At 41.4% G+C, this 17,057-nt stretch overlaps 1 protein-coding gene across 2 annotated transcripts; it reads left to right on the top strand.

The window, feature by feature from the left end:
* Positions 1-395: 395 nt before the first annotated feature.
* On the top strand, positions 396-9,921 carry IRF1 (interferon regulatory factor 1). 2 transcript variants are annotated; one of them, XM_050962798.1, is made up of 10 exons: positions 396-528; positions 3,464-3,555; positions 4,531-4,630; positions 4,808-4,984; positions 5,456-5,505; positions 5,627-5,762; positions 5,999-6,121; positions 7,087-7,130; positions 7,963-8,092; positions 8,700-9,921. In XM_050962798.1, exons 2-10 carry the CDS (start codon positions 3,469-3,471, stop codon positions 8,804-8,806), a joined length of 954 nt encoding a protein of 317 aa, XP_050818755.1. In that variant the 5' UTR covers positions 396-528; positions 3,464-3,468; the 3' UTR covers positions 8,807-9,921. The 2 variants fall into 2 exon arrangements, with proteins under 2 accessions (XP_050818755.1, XP_050818756.1); XM_050962799.1 differs by lacking the exon at positions 396-528 and adding an exon at positions 576-1,322.
* The last annotated feature ends 7,136 nt before the right edge of the window (positions 9,922-17,057 follow it).

Below are 17,057 nucleotides of genomic sequence, written 5' to 3'. Positions count from 1 at the left end.
TTAGAGAAACTGGGACAGTGGGACCCAGAGCCTGTCTGCCCCCCAGGGATAGGGGCAGGGGTTGGGTCCCAGCTGCAATGGGACAGGACCCGGGGGCCACCTGCTCCTGTGACACTGATGGGTGCACGGTGGGTGGGGAGGCAGTTTCAGAGGGCTCCTAAGGAGCCTCTCACTTCTCCCCCCTTCCCTCCACTCCCACACCCTGGGAGCAGCACGGAGACGGGCGGGGGAGGGGCAGCCGTACTTCCCCTTCAGCCTCTAGTGCTACAACAGCCTGATTTCCCCGAAATGATGCTCGCCAGCCAGCCAATGAGCGGAGGGCGGAGCCTAGCCAAGCCTCTGGGCGAATGCTGATTGGTCGGCAGGAGACGTTCAGGCCAAGCAAGCGGGGAATCCCGACTAGCGTTAGGATATACCAAGACCACCCCGCTCCGCAGCCTGCAGAAGTGGCGGCTCGTTCGCGGGAGGTGGATCTGCTGGCTGACTGGGCACCTTTGCAAGGCTGTGCACTGGGGACCGGAGAGCAAGGTGGGTCACGCCTGGTGCAGCTAGCAGCCGCCGAGACAGAGGTCTGCTTCCTCCTCCTGCCGGGAGCACTCGGGGCAGGACAACTTCGGAACTGGAGTGGCAGGACTTTGCAAACAGCATTCGGTCCTGTAACCAGGGAAATAGTAGGAAAGCAACTTGCGCACGGAGGCTTGGCAAGGCAAGGGATGCAATTAGTATTTTTAGTCGTGCGAGCCAGGGGACAGAGAGCAAAGACCAGTCGCTGGAAGCTTGCATGGCAAGTAGCATGCAATAAATGGCCGTAGCCCTGCAAATCAACTTCTGAACTGGTAAAACGAGGAATTTAGTGATTTTGCAGACACTTAAGCTGCTGTGCACGTTAGAGGTTCAGTCACATTCTGGTGACAGAATTTTTCTTGTTAGGGAGGAAAGGGTGTGTTGTTTTGACGTGTATGTACAGTTATGTGTAATGCAAAGACACAGTAAATAGCACCTCTAATTCTGTGCTTGGGCATCAGATTGCTTTCTGAGGTGATGTGGAGGAAGAGAGTAAGACAAATACGAGCAACTGTGTGACAACAAAGGGTGCTGTTGCTGCTCTCCGATACACAGGAAGTAAAGGCTGAAAATAAAGTCATGCTTTTGGCTTCAACACCGGAGAGCAGCGCTCACAGGCAACAGAGAGAATTAAAGCATTTGAATGCAGATGAGGTTGGGAAAAGCTAAAAATAATCAAGGTTTATGGGGAAAGATCTGTGGGACCAACAAATAAAGAATCAAATCTTCAGGCATTTGCAGAACTGGCCACAAAAGAGGTGATTGCTGTATTTTATGATTTTGTGAATTGGAGGATTGTTTGTTCGGATGAGCCATGTTGCAAATTAACATTTAAGGATGTGAAATTCAGGTGTATAATTATTAGCTAGAGAAATATAAGATCACGGGATGTATTTTGAAAAGTATTTTGCACTTTGAAAATATATGTTGTATAAATATGCATATAAATACAACTTTAAACAAAAAAAATCACAACAAAACTGTTGGCGCTAGCACAATTGATGGCATCGTTTTAGTCTCACAAAAGCAATAGTAAGTAAAATGAACACTCACAAACTGTGCCAAATTAATGGCAAAGCTCTAATTTTAGACCTACCAGTGCAAGGAAATGCTGAATGCATGCATGCTTAATTCACCCATCTGAATCTGAGTAACACAAGGGTCTTGGAGAAAAGTATAACATTCTGTATTAGAATTTGCCCAACAGAGTGAGGTAGTGAGAGTGGACGTCAGAAACCGTAGTGTATTGGCTGCTTAGGAATCAAAATTGTTGCATAACATTTCTTCATGTTAGCATAATCTATTGTGTCAGTACATTCATGAGGAACAGTAAGCATATGGTGACAGGACCTGTGCCTTTCTGTGTATGTGTACAGAGGGTCTGATTGGGTTTGGGGCCTCTGGATGCTATTATCAGACACAATCCCTCATAAATATAATTTGCTTTTCAGGATTGCTTGCAAATGTTTAGTAATGCTATTCTCAGTCACAAACATTGCATTCCTGTTTCAGTTTATAGACTTGTCATTAAGTATGAAGGAGCTATATAAAGCTGAAAATAATGTCAGTTGAGTCTTTTTTTAGTCAAAGTCAAGAACCACTACTAGCTTGAAATTGTCTAATTAACTGTGTTTTACAACAGGACTCCAAGCATCATTCCTTGAGTTAAGTTTTGCAGCCCTTCTTTAAGCCTATCCTAGCACCAAAGCTAAATACTAATGTCCACATGGAGGCCATACAGGCAGGAATGTGTTACAGGAAAAGAAGGAGCCCAGTAGAAAAGCTGCATGTTAACGTGGATAAAGTAATTGATCTCCTCTCCCATTATAAAGGGAGGTTGGGTTATGTAAGCCTAACCCCACTGGCAGCCCACTGAAGCTGTTGAGGAAGGTCTATTATTTGTAAAACACTGAATTCTATTGTTTTTGGAAAAGCTGATATTTCCGTGTAAAAAACAAGACAAGAAATATATTTATGCCAGTAGATCTTAGTGCAAGGAAAACTTTGTAGCAAGTGCACCATTTATAGACTAACCTACTGCACTTTTTTTTAAAAAAAAGGTAAACATTAATGATAGGGGAAACTTGGCACTGAAATAAGTGGCAACGAAAAGACAAGTAACAAAGACACTCCCTCAGAAAGAATTTTTTTGCTAGTCTATAATTCCTCTGGAGCCTAATACTCACGCTTCACACACACACGCTTCCTCAGCCACTTACAAAGATTTTAAGAATTTTTTTTAATTTAGTGTTCATGAGACGCGTGGGCGTGATAACCCTGGAGACGGACACCCATTGTTTAGTACGGCACAGGACAAGTTCAGCACAGGACTTAGCAATTCACACTGCCTTGCCAGTGTGCCTTGGCCACAACCCAGAGTGACTAACATTGTGGGTGCGAAGAGAGGAGTTCAGAGTCCATGAACCTTTGACTTCTTGCGTTCTGCACCCAGCCTGGTGTTGGTAGCTTGTGAGATGTGGCAATTTTGCTCACTGGGTAAAGCTCTGAGACCAAACTCTTTTCACATAAGCCACCAAACAGCACCTGACAGTCATACTTCTTTCTCACTACAGGGCTGAGTTCTGAAAGGTATCGTAGGTGGGAAGAGCTCTGCATCGCAGTACCAACCTCCAGAGCCATCCAGTTTCCCAAATTCTATCATTTTATTTCTCCATGAAAGGGATAATGTAGCCAGATTAGAACAAAAATTGCCATTCAGAAACTGCCAAGATTTTGTAAGAGAAATTGTTTATTGATTCTGGACCGAGTTTGGGCTTTGTTGAAAGACTGCCCATGAGGAGTGTTAAGAGTAAGCATGAGGGATGTCATTACAAAATGCCCAGCTTACCAGCATATTTAACTCTTTTGCTTACCTATATTTATTACTTACCTTTCACAGACAACATGCCAGTAACAAGAATGCGTATGAGGCCATGGCTGGAGTTGCAGATTAATTCCAATCAAATACCAGGATTGGTGTGGATCAACAAGGTGGGTTTCTTGGTCATTACTTTTGTATCTTTAATCATCCTCATCCTTGTATTCTTAGCTGATGTTATATAAAAAAAATCAAGGTCACATCAATAGATTAAAAGAAAATGGAAAGAGTTTACATGCACGACATAAAATAGCATTTTTGTTATCAGAAAACGGTAGCTATAATTGATCATGATAAATGGAGTGGACCTGACTTTTATTGGGGAAGTACTAGGAAGGAAAAAAAATTGAGAGAGCAGTCAGATCATAACATTGGGAGCCAAGAACATCTGAGATCTGCCTCTAACTTGGGTCAAGCCATTTATCTCAGTTAAGGAATCAGTATTACAGTCTCAACCACTGAATGGGACTTTAGGCCAAATCTTGAGAGATATTGAGCATCTGAACCATTGACTTCAGTATTGCATGCCCATCACTTCACTGAGAATTACAACCATATGAAACTCACCCACAATAAGATTATTTAGGTTTATCCTCATTGATTCAGGACTTTTTGCTCATTGAATATTTTAAACTGTAAAGTGTCTTGAAGTGCGTATGAAAGGAGCTATCTGAGCTAAATTAATGTTGCACTGTAAGAAATACTTTTCTTTTGATGTACATAGTTCCTTATTGTTAATTTTTAAAAAGATTCTTTCCAGACAGAGAAAGACACCTAAGAATTTGATGATAAACGTAAGGATCAGAGAGAAACCAACAGACCAAAGTAGTTCTGGGCTCAGGCTGGCACTGTCCCTCATAGCTATGATATCTTGTTATTCAGCTCTGTGAAACTCAGAACTCTTGGGGAATGTTACATGGGATGTAGAACGTAGATGGTACTAAGTGAATGCTACCTTAGGATCTGGTGGCAGCCTTAAGGCAGAGTTCCCTTGGTGTGGCTGAGTTATCTTGGATTAAGTCCATATTTAGTCACAAATGAGTGTATGTTATATTCTCTGTATTCAAAACTGCATTGTTTAACTACAGGATAAGATGATGTTCCAGATCCCATGGAAACATGCAGCTAAACATGGCTGGGATATAGATAAAGATGCCTGTCTTTTCCGAAGCTGGGCCATCCATACTGGTACGTGCTGGTTTTAAAATTCTGTCACATAAACAGATTAGGGCAGAATTAGGCTCTATCTACGTCCCATGTGACTATATCACTGCCTTATATGACTGAAATGGAACACAAATTAGTTCTTTTGGGACCGATTTCTGCAGAATCTCTGAATACTTACGCACCATCTCTTATTTATAGGAAGATACAAGGTAGGCGAGAAAGAGCCGGACCCCAAAACTTGGAAGGCAAATTTCCGCTGTGCCATGAATTCACTGCCTGATATTGAGGAAGTGAAGGACAAAAGTATCAACAAAGGCTGCAGTGCAGTCCGAGTTTACAGGATGCTACCACCCTTAACAAAGCTTCAGAAAAAAGGTAGGTGTGTTATAGCCTATCCTCAACATAATTTTCCTTAAGGGGACCATTACTGCAGTTAATAGTCTGTTTATGTTTCCTGTTCTGCTTGTGAACAGGTACAGTATAAATTCCTTGATAGAAGTAAAGTATTGCTGTGAATAGGCAGGATTATTACATTGCTAAATATTACTTCAAATGTTTAGCTCCTTTCATCCCAAGATCTCATAGCAATTTTTTGAAAATTAATTCATTGTCACAATACCCCTAATGGGATCACTTCATCGGGCACAGAAGTGCGCTCCCCTTAGGGGTGGGAAGAATACAGCAGTCACTGCTGTCACTGAAATCAATGGCAAAACTCCCAGAGCATGATCATGCCCTTGCAGCGCAAAGCATCACTACACAGAGCAATTGCGGTCATGTAAGATTGGAACCATCAGAAGTGGCTGCAGGCTTTTTCTCACTGTCACCTTGTTTTTTCTTTCACAGAAAGGAAGTCAAAGTCATCTAGAGAGTCAAAAAACAGGAGTAAGAGAAAGGTACGTATTAACTCTAGCAGCTAAAGGAGTCAGAGGTTTGCTTTGAAATTTTGACATGTGGGAACAAATAGATCATATCTTGGTCTAATAGATCTTTCATTCAATGCACGTGTCTTTATAGTCATATGAAGACCAGAGGATGGATGAGGCAGTAGAAGCACAGAACAGCAGCAGTCTACCAGATGACCACAGTGGTTATACAGTTCACAGCTATGCAGAACAGGAAGTGGAGATTGAGGACGCCTCCATCACCCTAGGTGAGATTCAATTTTAGTTCTTCAAACTTAGCAGAATGTGCTGCTCTTACCAAACCCCAGTATATGAGATCTCGGCATCATAAGCAGAGCAAACAGTGGCTTTTCCTGGGCAGCTATATAATGGGATATATACAATGTGTTATTGCATGGACTGTGAGGGACTAGAGGCTATTCTGAAACAGAAAGCCTTTGCATTTCCTAAAAATTCTAACTCTTCCTTTCTGTGTATTCCATAGATCTCTCATCGTGTGATATGAACACAATGACAGATTGGAGAAGTTCAATGGAAATAGCAATGGCTGACAGCACAAATGATCTTTACCAGCTTCAAGTGTCACCTTTGGCTTCATCTTCTGAAGGTTGGTATTTTATTGGTTTAAACCTCAGGTCAACCAGATGGAAATAATCCTACCACTGCTGGTTTCAGGGGCAGAAGCAGGACATGCAGCTGCATGGGGGGCCAGAAGAAACAATAGGCCCTTCAAGTACAAATGGCAAGATCTAGCGTGCGTTCTAGGATTAATGGGATCTACTCATCTGTAGTCAATTTTATTATAAAAACAAAAGCTTTAGTTCGTTAAAGTTGAGGGGCCTTATGTTGCAGCTCTTATACGTGCAAAACACCTGCTGAAGTCATTGGCAGTTTTGCATGCACAAGGACTGAAGGTTTGGATGAAAAATATTTTCATTAGCTGCCTGAACAGTGCTGGGATATCACATGTCTCAGACTCCTCATTTCCAGGTATAAAAGTGTCACTCTCAGGGGTAAGGGAGAGATCCCTGATCTTGATGCATTGTTGCACAGTGCTTTGTACTTGAGAGCTCCAGGGGGAAAGATTTGTTCCCCCAACCTGCTTGGAGGCTGTAGAGCAGATGCACAGCCAGCCTACAATTGTCACTGAAGTTCATGACCTCTAACAGTAACTGGGTTTATAAGAAGACAGGGGAAGCTTGAGAATGATGGAAGCATCTAGTTGTGGATCAACTGTCCACTCCTCTGATGTGATCTACCCCCAAAAACCATGTCATATCTCTGCAGGAGGAGGGGTACGCTAGGGGCTCAGAGTTTCCTAGAGTGGTGACCTCTATATCCTGCAGAAATTCCTAGGGCTTCCTGTTACCCATAGAGGTGGCAGAAGTGACCCTGAATCTGCTGGCTTATAAGATGTTTCAGTGCTATTATGTCACTAGAAAACATGAAATAGTCTCTGGTGATAACTGACTGGAAAAGCAGGGAAGCTGATCTGTGATTTTTGCCAGTGAGGACACCAAGTTAACAGAAACATGTTTTTTCTTTTCCATATGTCTTTATAAAACCTAACAGTAACAGATGATGATGCAGAAGAAATGAAAGAGCAACTTTACAAGGTAAAAAGATGATCGCTTCTTTTCAGAATAATATTGAATACGTTGCTATTTGTTTCAAGGGAGGAAGAGAAAACAAGACATATAAACAGAGTTAGGTGCACTGAGAACTTGTAAATAAAAATCCTATGTACAGCCAGGATATGGAGAACACACACAGGTGGAAATACTTAATATTCTTCTATCGTCACTTTGAGAGAACATGTGCCATTTTAGAGACAAAGATTGAAAAGCTGGGTGATGGATCAGAGACTCAGAAGACATTTACACTCTAGAAAGAATCTCTTCTATACCCCCAATTAATGTGGTGCATTTAAATCGAATTAGCTATACATCAAGGCACGTAACACATTAATCACTATTATTTATAAGCACCTTCCTTCTTGGGGTGTTCTCTTGGCATGTGTTCTGCATTAGCTTATCCCTACTTAAATTAATAGGAATTTTACATATTTGAGCAAGGAGGGAAGTGAGTTTAGCATTTGTGAAAGAGAGGGGCTATTAGCAGTAAGCATAGTGTGGGTAGGCTTTGTGCAAGCTTTCCTACAGGGGTCCTCAGTACTGATCTGTAGTACTTATACTAATCCAGTGTTAGCTCTCTTGCGTGAAAATTGACAATCCCAGCAAACTGTGAGGTTGTTTTATGATGTGTATTCATAGTTATCTACATCATGATGAAATCTGCCCTCAAATTTAACTGCAATGCCAGCTGGCATCATTAGCCCTATGTAGGAAATATTATTGCTGCTGATCTGTTTGTCCAATAAGGTTTTATTTGTTCTCTTTAACGTCGTAAGGCCCACACATTTCAAACTTTTCCCTTTGTCTATTACAGCTGTTTGAACAAGACTGGCATGCAACCAGTGTGGGTGGGAAAGGATATCTTACCAATGAGCCCGGCACACAAAACATCTGCAGCAACTTCAGCTACAAGGAGCAAGATTCTGAAATAGATACAACCTCAGGTACAAATCCCTTAATTTCTGAAGCAAAGTTACTTTAGAATACAATGAGAGGCAGAGGGAGAAGCAGATTAAGCTCTTTATGCAAGATAGCTTTAAGTGGGGTGAAAAACCAAAAAGAATAGAGCAGTTCATGCATTACTGTATTTTATTTTAGATTTCTGACCAGCATGTTAATTTCAAATTGAAGGCATTTGTTGGGGATTTTTTAAAAGACAATTTGTACTAGAAAATGTACCAGATTGGTGTTTAAAAGTTATATTTATATGCAGCCTTGGCCTGATTATTGGGAATTCAGCACAGAAATATGTGCTTAACTCAATTTCCATTTTAGCCTTACAGATTACTTTTAATCTGTGTCAGTTTCCAGAGTTAAAGTTACCTAGCTGTATCACCAGTGAGAATGTTTTAAAAAAAAAAAATGGAAGTTGTAATAAGGATTTCAGCAAATTTAAACATTTTTAAGATAAAAATCTTGCTGATATAGTCAATTTTAGTCAGAGAACAATGTTTACATTTCATTATAGTATTATTAGTGTACATAAACTATTTTGCTGCTGCTGCCGCACATAATAAATTTCTTTTCATTTCTGTTTTTTGTTTGTTTTAGGGGAAATAGAGTTCAGATTTTGTACTGATCTGAAAAGCAGTCTAGAATTCTCTTGGCTGGACACAGTTCGATCTACTGGTATACAAGCCATTCCATGTAGCTTGTAAACTTCTCTTGCTGCCTCAGACTGTGAACTGCTTTACTTCGCTCCTCATGGGAGGCATTGTTTGTTACTGACTGTGTGAGAAGAAAGAACCTCTACTTTCCGTTTAGCTTCTGGGACTGAAGAGATCAAGTTAGCGAAACTCCATTATTAAAAAACCTTAACAGAACTGTGTGCATTGGAGTTGGTTGACTAAGCCATTGTCCTATAAAACTTAAAATTGCTTCCGATGTGAAGCTGTTCCTACATTAATGTGAAATGGGGTCCTGACCTCTTTGTTGGGATACAAGTGAAAGGTGCTGTAGGTCAGTAGAAGCTGGGCTAGGATCCCCATTTCTCTCTCATGACTTTTATATTCTAACTTAAAAGCACTGCTTTTGGAGGAGGTCATCTACAGTTTCATTTACTCTCCTTTACCAATCCAGTGCTTAGGGCTCACAGGGCAAAATTTGCCTATTCATGTTAGCCCTGGTTGATACGTACCTGGTGAAGTACTGCTGAGCTTGATGACAATCATAACAGATTTTTGGATTCAACAAAAATTGCACTAATTGACCCTCTTTCCTTTGATCACTCCAGCAAACATTTGACCGACAAATCAAATTCCTCACTTTTGTAAATATGTTTAATCCGAGAAAATGTGAAAATCAGCTACATGCTTTGCTTTGACATATTACAGTTATTCAGACGATCTGCTCATAGGACATTCTAGTTTGTTGTCATTATGCATGACGTATACCAGTTTTTCATTTAATAATTATGAAAAAGCTGCCACACGTTGGGATCCATTCTTTTTTGCACTGATGGGCATAACACTTTATTTATGCAGTGCCTTTCAAGGCAGCCACCTTAATGCTGTTCACTGCAATAGAGTACATAGACTACCATGTACTGTATATACCCAATGAACTGTGTAGAGAAGATCTTTAGAGAACAAAAAGATATAAGCCTATGCTGAGCAGTACAAAGTACAAAAAGGAGGGAAGTCTTTTGTGATTTATGCTTACGTATCTGGAAATACATCATATCACTAATTGTAACTGAGCATTTTCCTGTACATAGTTGTGTATATAAAAAGTGTTGTACATTTGTTTTAATAAAAATGTTTTATATATGAAATATATTTGATCTATTTGAAAGCTAATGCGAAAATGTGTTCTGGGTTGTTTGGGCATTTCCTGAGAATCAGATTGCTGGCAGAAATACTCCTGGTGTCACCATGTTTAAATATGGGGTCTGTTGTGATCCTATTTGGTACCCAACAGAACACTTATTGACTTAAATGGGATTCCTTCCAGCACGAGTCAACTTGGAGCCATCGGCCTGGTCTGCACTGGAGACATTTTTAAAAGTTCCCATCATTGGAACCATTGGCTTATCTTTACCAGCATTAGCAATATTGAGAATCCCTAGTTTAGGTGAGCCACTTGCTGTCACTGATGCTTTAAGTACTATGGCAGTTAGACCTGCTCTGAGCAGCATTAGAGGGCATGGTACTTAAAAGAAAAAAGCACCAGTGGCCTGTCTGTGCTCTGGCTCCCCAATATGGCTAATTCCAGTGAAGTCAAGCTGGTATCAGTGAAGTTGAGATGTTTTTAGAAGTGTCCTGAGTGTAGATATAGCCGAACGGGCTAGAGCACTCGAAGTAGAAAAGCAAATAGACATTTAGCTGCAAAAAAGAAGCTTAACTTTGTACTTGGTTTTGTTTTTCCACATGCTGGATTGCAGTAAGCACTATGCTGCATTAGAAATCACTCCTTCTGGGGTGGGTGGAGAGAAGGGGCGGATGGGGCAGCCCATGTGGCCTGAGTTAGAGACACTGAAATCTGATACCTCTTACAACATGGTGTGTGGTACTATTGCTTACAGCACGGGTGTGCAGCCAAGTCTGGGACAATGCAAATTCAAGCTCCAGCTGAGGAAGACGCTGGGTCAGATCAGTCTCTGGGGTCAGTGACATGTTTGAGGAATAAAACCCTTAGCTTGAAATGAGAAAAAAGCTTGGAGAAATCAGAAGACAGTTGGCAAGGATGCACACACAGACACAGCCAGTAAATAATGCTTCTATCCCATGGCAACTGGCCTTGATGTGCAGTGGGGTTAAGGTCATGGAAAATGCTGAACAAATATCAAAACATTTAGAGAAATTACTCTCTTGCTAAGGCTTGATGCTTCATTCCTTGCTTACTCAGGCAAGAGTCTTATGGACTCAAATGGGAAGTTTTGCTTGGAAAAAAAAGTAATACTGAAGCATCAAACCCTTAAACAAACACTAGGATAGGAAGTTCAGGCCAAGAAAGACCAAGATCTAAACACTCAGGGCCTGATCCAAAGCCCACTGAGGTCAATGGAAAGATTCCTATTGACTTCAGTGGAGTTTGGCTCAGGCCCTTATTGGGCATGAAACAGAATGTAAAGGAACATGGGGAAAGGTAGCCCAATTGTCAAAAGTGGATCACGTAACTCCCCACTAATGGAGAGAGATACAGAAGAAAATAGAGAAATAAAAGTGAGGCCATAAAAATTAGAGGTTTACTGAAAACTAGCATATTTGTGCAGGATTGATGGCATCTGGAAGCACAGGGAATGAAGTGGTAAAGAAGATTATTTCATTATCTGTCACTATCACCAAACCATACATTAACTTTGATGCAACTCAAAGTGGCAGACAACTGTGGGCAGTGAGAAAAGCACCTTTCTCCCAGCTAAGTATAAAAAATGTCACAAAAGGCTTTCCCCATCATCCTGGTATTGCTTGTGGGGTAGGTGCAGGAGGGGATCTTGCTGTTAACCCATTATGGCGATCAGCCTCTGTGCTTGCTGGTGCCCAGTGGTAAAGGTAAGAATTTGCATGGTGTCAAGATGGATGTTCAGTAGTTTGATGGAATCAGTTGATCCATGGGAAGGGTTTTGCTCAGCTGGAAAGTACATGTCCTTTAAATACTGGGTTCATTCACATGGTCTTACACGCCGTTGTTGCTCATAGCAGACAGCTTCTTACCCTCTTGATGTGAACTGTAGCTACTAAATAGATATTGGCGACTAAGACATTGTGTTCTCCGACATTCCCCACAAAAGGGGCTATTCTCACTTGCATGATAGTGAAGCACTCCCACAAGGTGCACTACGGAATCTTCATGGAAGCCACCTAAGAGAACATGCTGGCTGCCCTCTGGCTTAGATCACAAGTAGGACTGGAAGTGGGGGAAACATTTTTGCTAAGTGTAGTGCAGCATTGATATAAACCTAGAGAGAGATTAGGCTTCAGCGTGTAGCAATGGAAGGAAATCAACTTCGTTTAAAAAACTAAAAGCCTCATTACAATTTCTTACATAGCAGGGAAAATGAACTATATTAATGCAGATTTTCTTCAGCCCATAATAGTTTTTTCAGTTGGGTAACTTCATCTACACATTAAAGGAGAGAACGTTTCTACAGGTTACACTGTGATATAGGAGGATGGGCGTTTGGGAAATTTTTTTTTTTGGAGATAACAGGCTGGAGACATAGATTTGGGGACAAAGTGGACAAGGCTGAAAGGGGAACACTACCTTGCAGCTGTGAGTCACAAAAAAGACCTTCTAAAATATCCTGTGATGGTCTCTAACCAGCCCCCACCCTCCTGAGTGACTTCCTAAATTACGGTATAATATAGTTCAGTGCAGCTTTTTTATGTTTTGTTTTGCCAATCAAATCAGCTTGTATGTAAAAGAGCTGGAATTGGATGTGGTGACTATGAAATGGGGAATATTTTCAGGCATTAACCTCAGATAGAAATAAACTGAGCTCCGACCTCAGAGGAGGCTATGTCGGAGAACAGCACTGGCTGGAGTAGTATTAAAATCAAACCTGGAACAGCGCAGCATGAACTAAACCCTCTAGAAGGTGCCATGCATGGCCATGGAGCTTGTTTAGCTAGACCATCATTTCCAGTATTTTACTGCCCTTCCTGGGTCTTTAGCAGTTCTCTCCTGGAAAACATTTCCTTTGATGTCACCAGTTTCTCCCCAGTACATTTTTAGGAAAGATCTCTTGCTGCTTTGGCCTTGAGAAGCATCCTGAGCCCTTTGCTTTGGACAAACTTCATGCCATTAACATAAAATGACATTAATTCAAGAAGTTTGACTCTTGGAGCAGCTGGAAAGGCTCAGAAGCTGCACTCCTGAAAGACAAATGCAGAACTTGCCCCTCCCAAACATTAGATCTATACATAGTGTGCATTAAATATTTAATATTTGTATTGCAGTAGAGACTAAGAGGTTCAGACATGGACACACTGTGCTAGGAGATGTACAAAAACAGAATAAAAAGATGGTCCCTGCCCCAAGGAGTTTGCAGTCTAATAAGCCTCCATGTGACTTTCCCTAACTAAATGAGAGCCATCCTGTGGCTGTGAAGTGGTCATAGGAGTTTGCACTGTGCATATATTTGGCATGGGGAAATTCCCATATAATAAGGGGAGCACGTTATTGCAGTGAATCCAATTCAGCTCTGATCTCAGCCAAAGTAGCTAGATGGCCATCTTTGGATGACATGAGAATACATCCCTCTCATTTTGCACAGTTCGCAGCAGTGGAGTTTGCTCTCTTTGTTCCCCAATAATGTCTCTGTTTAAAATAAACAGAACCCCTTCCCTCCCGCTTTTCCCCAAAGGATAAGTCAATGTCTAACGCAGGGATAGGCAACCTATGGCACGCGTGCTGAAGGCGGCACTCGAGCTGATTTTCAGTGGCACTCACACTGCCTGGGTCCCGGGCACTGGACAGGGGGGCTCTGCATTTTAATTTAAATTTTAAATGAAGCTTCTTAAACATTTAAAAAACCTTATTTACTTTACATACAACAATAGTTTAGTTATATATTATATACTTATAGAAAGAGACCTTCTAAAAATGTTAAAATGTATTACTGGCATGGGAAACCTTGAGATTTGGCACAGCACTTTTGAAAGGTTGCCGACCCCTGGTCTAAAGTGTTTGGTGCTAACTGCCCCAATGTAATCAGTGGGAGTTTTGCCACTGCCTTCTATGGGAGCAGAATCAGGCCCTCTCTTTCCAGTTACGTTCCTCTTCATCTGCAGTTGTTTTTATTCAGGGGTTTACTGTGGTTCCCCTCCTCCCCCAAATCAGTTTATTTGCTGGAGAAGGAATGACAAAATCTACCGGAAACAAATTCCAATGGACTCCCATAGATAGTCCCACAACATGACACCTCATGACATAACATTGAAAAACAAACACACAAAACTTGTTGCAGCAACTACAGAGAATTTGTGACTTTAAAGGCAGAATTTCTGGGGCATTATATCCAAAGGTTTTCATTGCTGAAGATACACTTCCATGCAAAGATTTTAGAGAACTGCCTTCAGATATTATTGCATTTTCAAGAGATATCTGTGAAATAATACAGTAAAAGGGTGCTGATTTTCCCTGTACTTTAACCTAAGCTGCTCACACAACGGTACCTGCCACGATTAAAAAAAATGGCATGTGCATTTCCCTCCCTTCACCGTATGTGAAGCCTTGTTAATCAGAAGGGTTTGGTGAGAATTGTACAGCCTATGAGACTGATCCTCCCCTGCCTGGCCCCTTGGGCACTCAGTTACGCCTATGCAAAGGGAGTGGAAACATTACCGCCCACTTTTCATAGGAATAACTGCACCAGGCAGTAGAGACTCAGAGCCTATAAATAACTCTGTTTGCAGTATCCTGAATCCTTTTCCAGTTAATTGCATGACTTGCCATATCAGGCCCTATAATAGCTTATGATTCTTCAGACTAAAGGTGTAAATGTACAATGGGGAAAACAAAAGGGGCGTATTTTAACTTGGAGCTGTAAGACAAGCAATGTAAATAGCAACGTGTTGAATAAGAGTGCAAACATTGATCTTCTTTACAGTGGTGGACCTTCCCACCAGCTGATGTAATCTGATAATTTTGTAGTGAATCAATGTTTTCATTGCTTTTTGCTCCTTCTCCAGAATGATACCCTATGCTCCTATGTGTTATTGCTTTCACCAGGGAAACCAACTTAAATGACTTTATGCCTTAGTTACTTAGATTGGAAGATCTTTGGGGCAGTGACCAGTTTTTAGTTCTGTGTTTGTACAGCACCTAGCCCAATCAGGTCCTGGTCCATGCCAGAGGCATCATAATAAAAATAAATACATAATGCGTAAAATAGAATTCTGCAAAGTGGATTACAAAGATTTATTTTAAATTATGCCACTTTATACAAAAGTCTCATTCAACATCTCCTTACCAATGCAAAGAGAAACCACAATCTCAGCTCAATCAAATTCCCAATGGTTGGATTTTGAAGTGCATCAGCTATCTGGATATTAATCATTAATTTCACAGAAGAATGTGATGGGCAGAACAGAGTGAGGATAGGGAAGATGCTAGAACTCCTGGATTCCAATCAAAGTGCTGCCTCTGACTCATTCTGCCTCAGTTTATCCACCTGCAAAATGGGGATAATATTAACTTCCCTCATAGGGGTGTTCTGGTGGGCTAGAAAATTAATAGTCAAAAATGCTAATTAGTTGTCTCCAAAGTGCTATAGAAGTAATAGATTGTTTCTTACTATTACAAATAATTTCAGCGTACAGGGAGCAGGTTCCCATAAGCACCATGTCATAGCTACTCTGAAATGAAATGAACCGTATCGGACAAATTCATTGTAAGTGCAAGCACTTGTAAAAAGCTATTCAGCTGTGATAAGCTATGTTAAATCACATTCATATTGCAGGCAAGATCCCCAGCTTGTGTAAGTTGGCATTTAAGCTGAGCGGGAACTGGATTTTCTGTTTTGTGGGAAATATCACCATTTTGAATTTTTTCTCCATTCCAAAATTGAACAAAACCTAAAAGTTTGAGGTTTCCCACATAACAAAATTCTGAAAAAATTTATTTTGGATCAACTGAAAAGTTTTGTTCTGATAAAGTCAAAACATTTCATTCCAATTTTGACTTACATAGTATAAATATTTTATTGAAATTAAAAAATTAAAACAAAAAGTTGCTTCTGAATGAACGAAACATTCCATTTGGAAAAAGGTCAAAACGGAATGTTTTGATTTGATGGAAATGTTTTGTTCTGATTTTTTTCCATAGTGGAACTTCATCAAAATTGGTGTTTCCACCAAACATTTTGATGACTCAGCATTTTTGACAAGAAAAACAGTCTGTTGGAAAATTTCTGACCAGCTTTAATTGGTATATCTTTGCCATTTATACCCACTGAAGATCTGACCATTCACGTCACCATAATGGTTACATTCAAGCAAGCAAAGAAGCTGAGAAATAAGGCTGCCACAGTGCCCTAATATCTACCTGGATCCCATCTCCAAGAGACCCACAATACAAGACAAAGTCCCACAGCACATGACAGGGAGCCCAAGGAGGAGTCCAAACTGCAAAGTTTGGATCAGAGTCTGGATTTAAACTTTTCCTGATTTTGTTTTAGGGCTTATTTTTAGTTACGTTCCAGGACAGGTTCATGGCATTTGTACATTCATGCCAAAAGGAATACACCATTGCTATAGAATCATAGCATATCAGGGTTGGAAGGGACGTCGGGAGGTCATCTAGTCCAACCCCTGCTCAAAGCAGGGCCAATCCCTAAGTATAAATCCTACCATCTGATGTGAGTTCAGATAAAAACAATTTCATTTTAGAAATAATTCTTCATGCTTTATTCCAAGTGTGGGGAGGCAAAGCACTTCTTAATGAGCTTTCAGGTTACAGAGCCAGCGGCGGCTCTAGGGATTTTGCCGCCTCAAGCACGGCAGGCAGGCTGCCTCCGGTGGTTTGCCTGAGGAGGGTCCACTGGTCCCACGGGACCAGCGGACCCTCTGCAGGCACGCCTGTGGGAGGGCCACCGAAGCCACCGGACCCTCTGCAGGCAAGCCACCGAGGGCAGCCTGCCTGCCGCCCTCGCGGCGCTGGCAGAGCACCTCCCGCGGCTTGCCACCCCAAGCATGCGCTTGGTGTGCTGGGGCCTGGAGCCACCTCTGTACAGAGCTGAACAAGCTGAGATTTCCACCAGAGTGATTTAGTCCCAACTTCCCCATTATGTACTTAGAAGGCTGATGTTTTCCAGGTCTCTTTGCCGAGAAAGCCTATCCATGTGCATACTCAGCCTGTGTGCACAAATGGGATTGGGCTGGGGAAATATGGGCATATACACAAAATAGATTCATCCCTTCTCTGCAGATTGACTGTTTGCTCCACCTCCCTCCAATCCCCTTCTTC

Source organism: Gopherus flavomarginatus, chromosome 7 (assembly GCF_025201925.1).
Source record: "Gopherus flavomarginatus isolate rGopFla2 chromosome 7, rGopFla2.mat.asm, whole genome shotgun sequence".
Taxonomy (NCBI): domain Eukaryota; kingdom Metazoa; phylum Chordata; order Testudines; family Testudinidae; genus Gopherus; species Gopherus flavomarginatus.
This window is presented reverse-complemented; position numbering and strand designations above follow the sequence as displayed.

What these genes read in the sequence shown, in the direction of transcription:
- IRF1 (XM_050962798.1), top strand. Translation starts at nt 3,469, where the DNA reads ATGCCAGTAACAAGAATGCGTATGAGGCCATGGCTGGAGTTGCAGATT. An exon ending in GATTGGTGTGGATCAACAAG is followed by an intron (nt 3,556 to 4,530) that starts GTGGGTTTCTTG and finishes GTTTAACTACAG; the next exon opens with GATAAGATGATGTTCCAGAT. An exon ending in AAGCTGGGCCATCCATACTG is followed by an intron (nt 4,631 to 4,807) that starts GTACGTGCTGGT and finishes TCTTATTTATAG; the next exon opens with GAAGATACAAGGTAGGCGAG.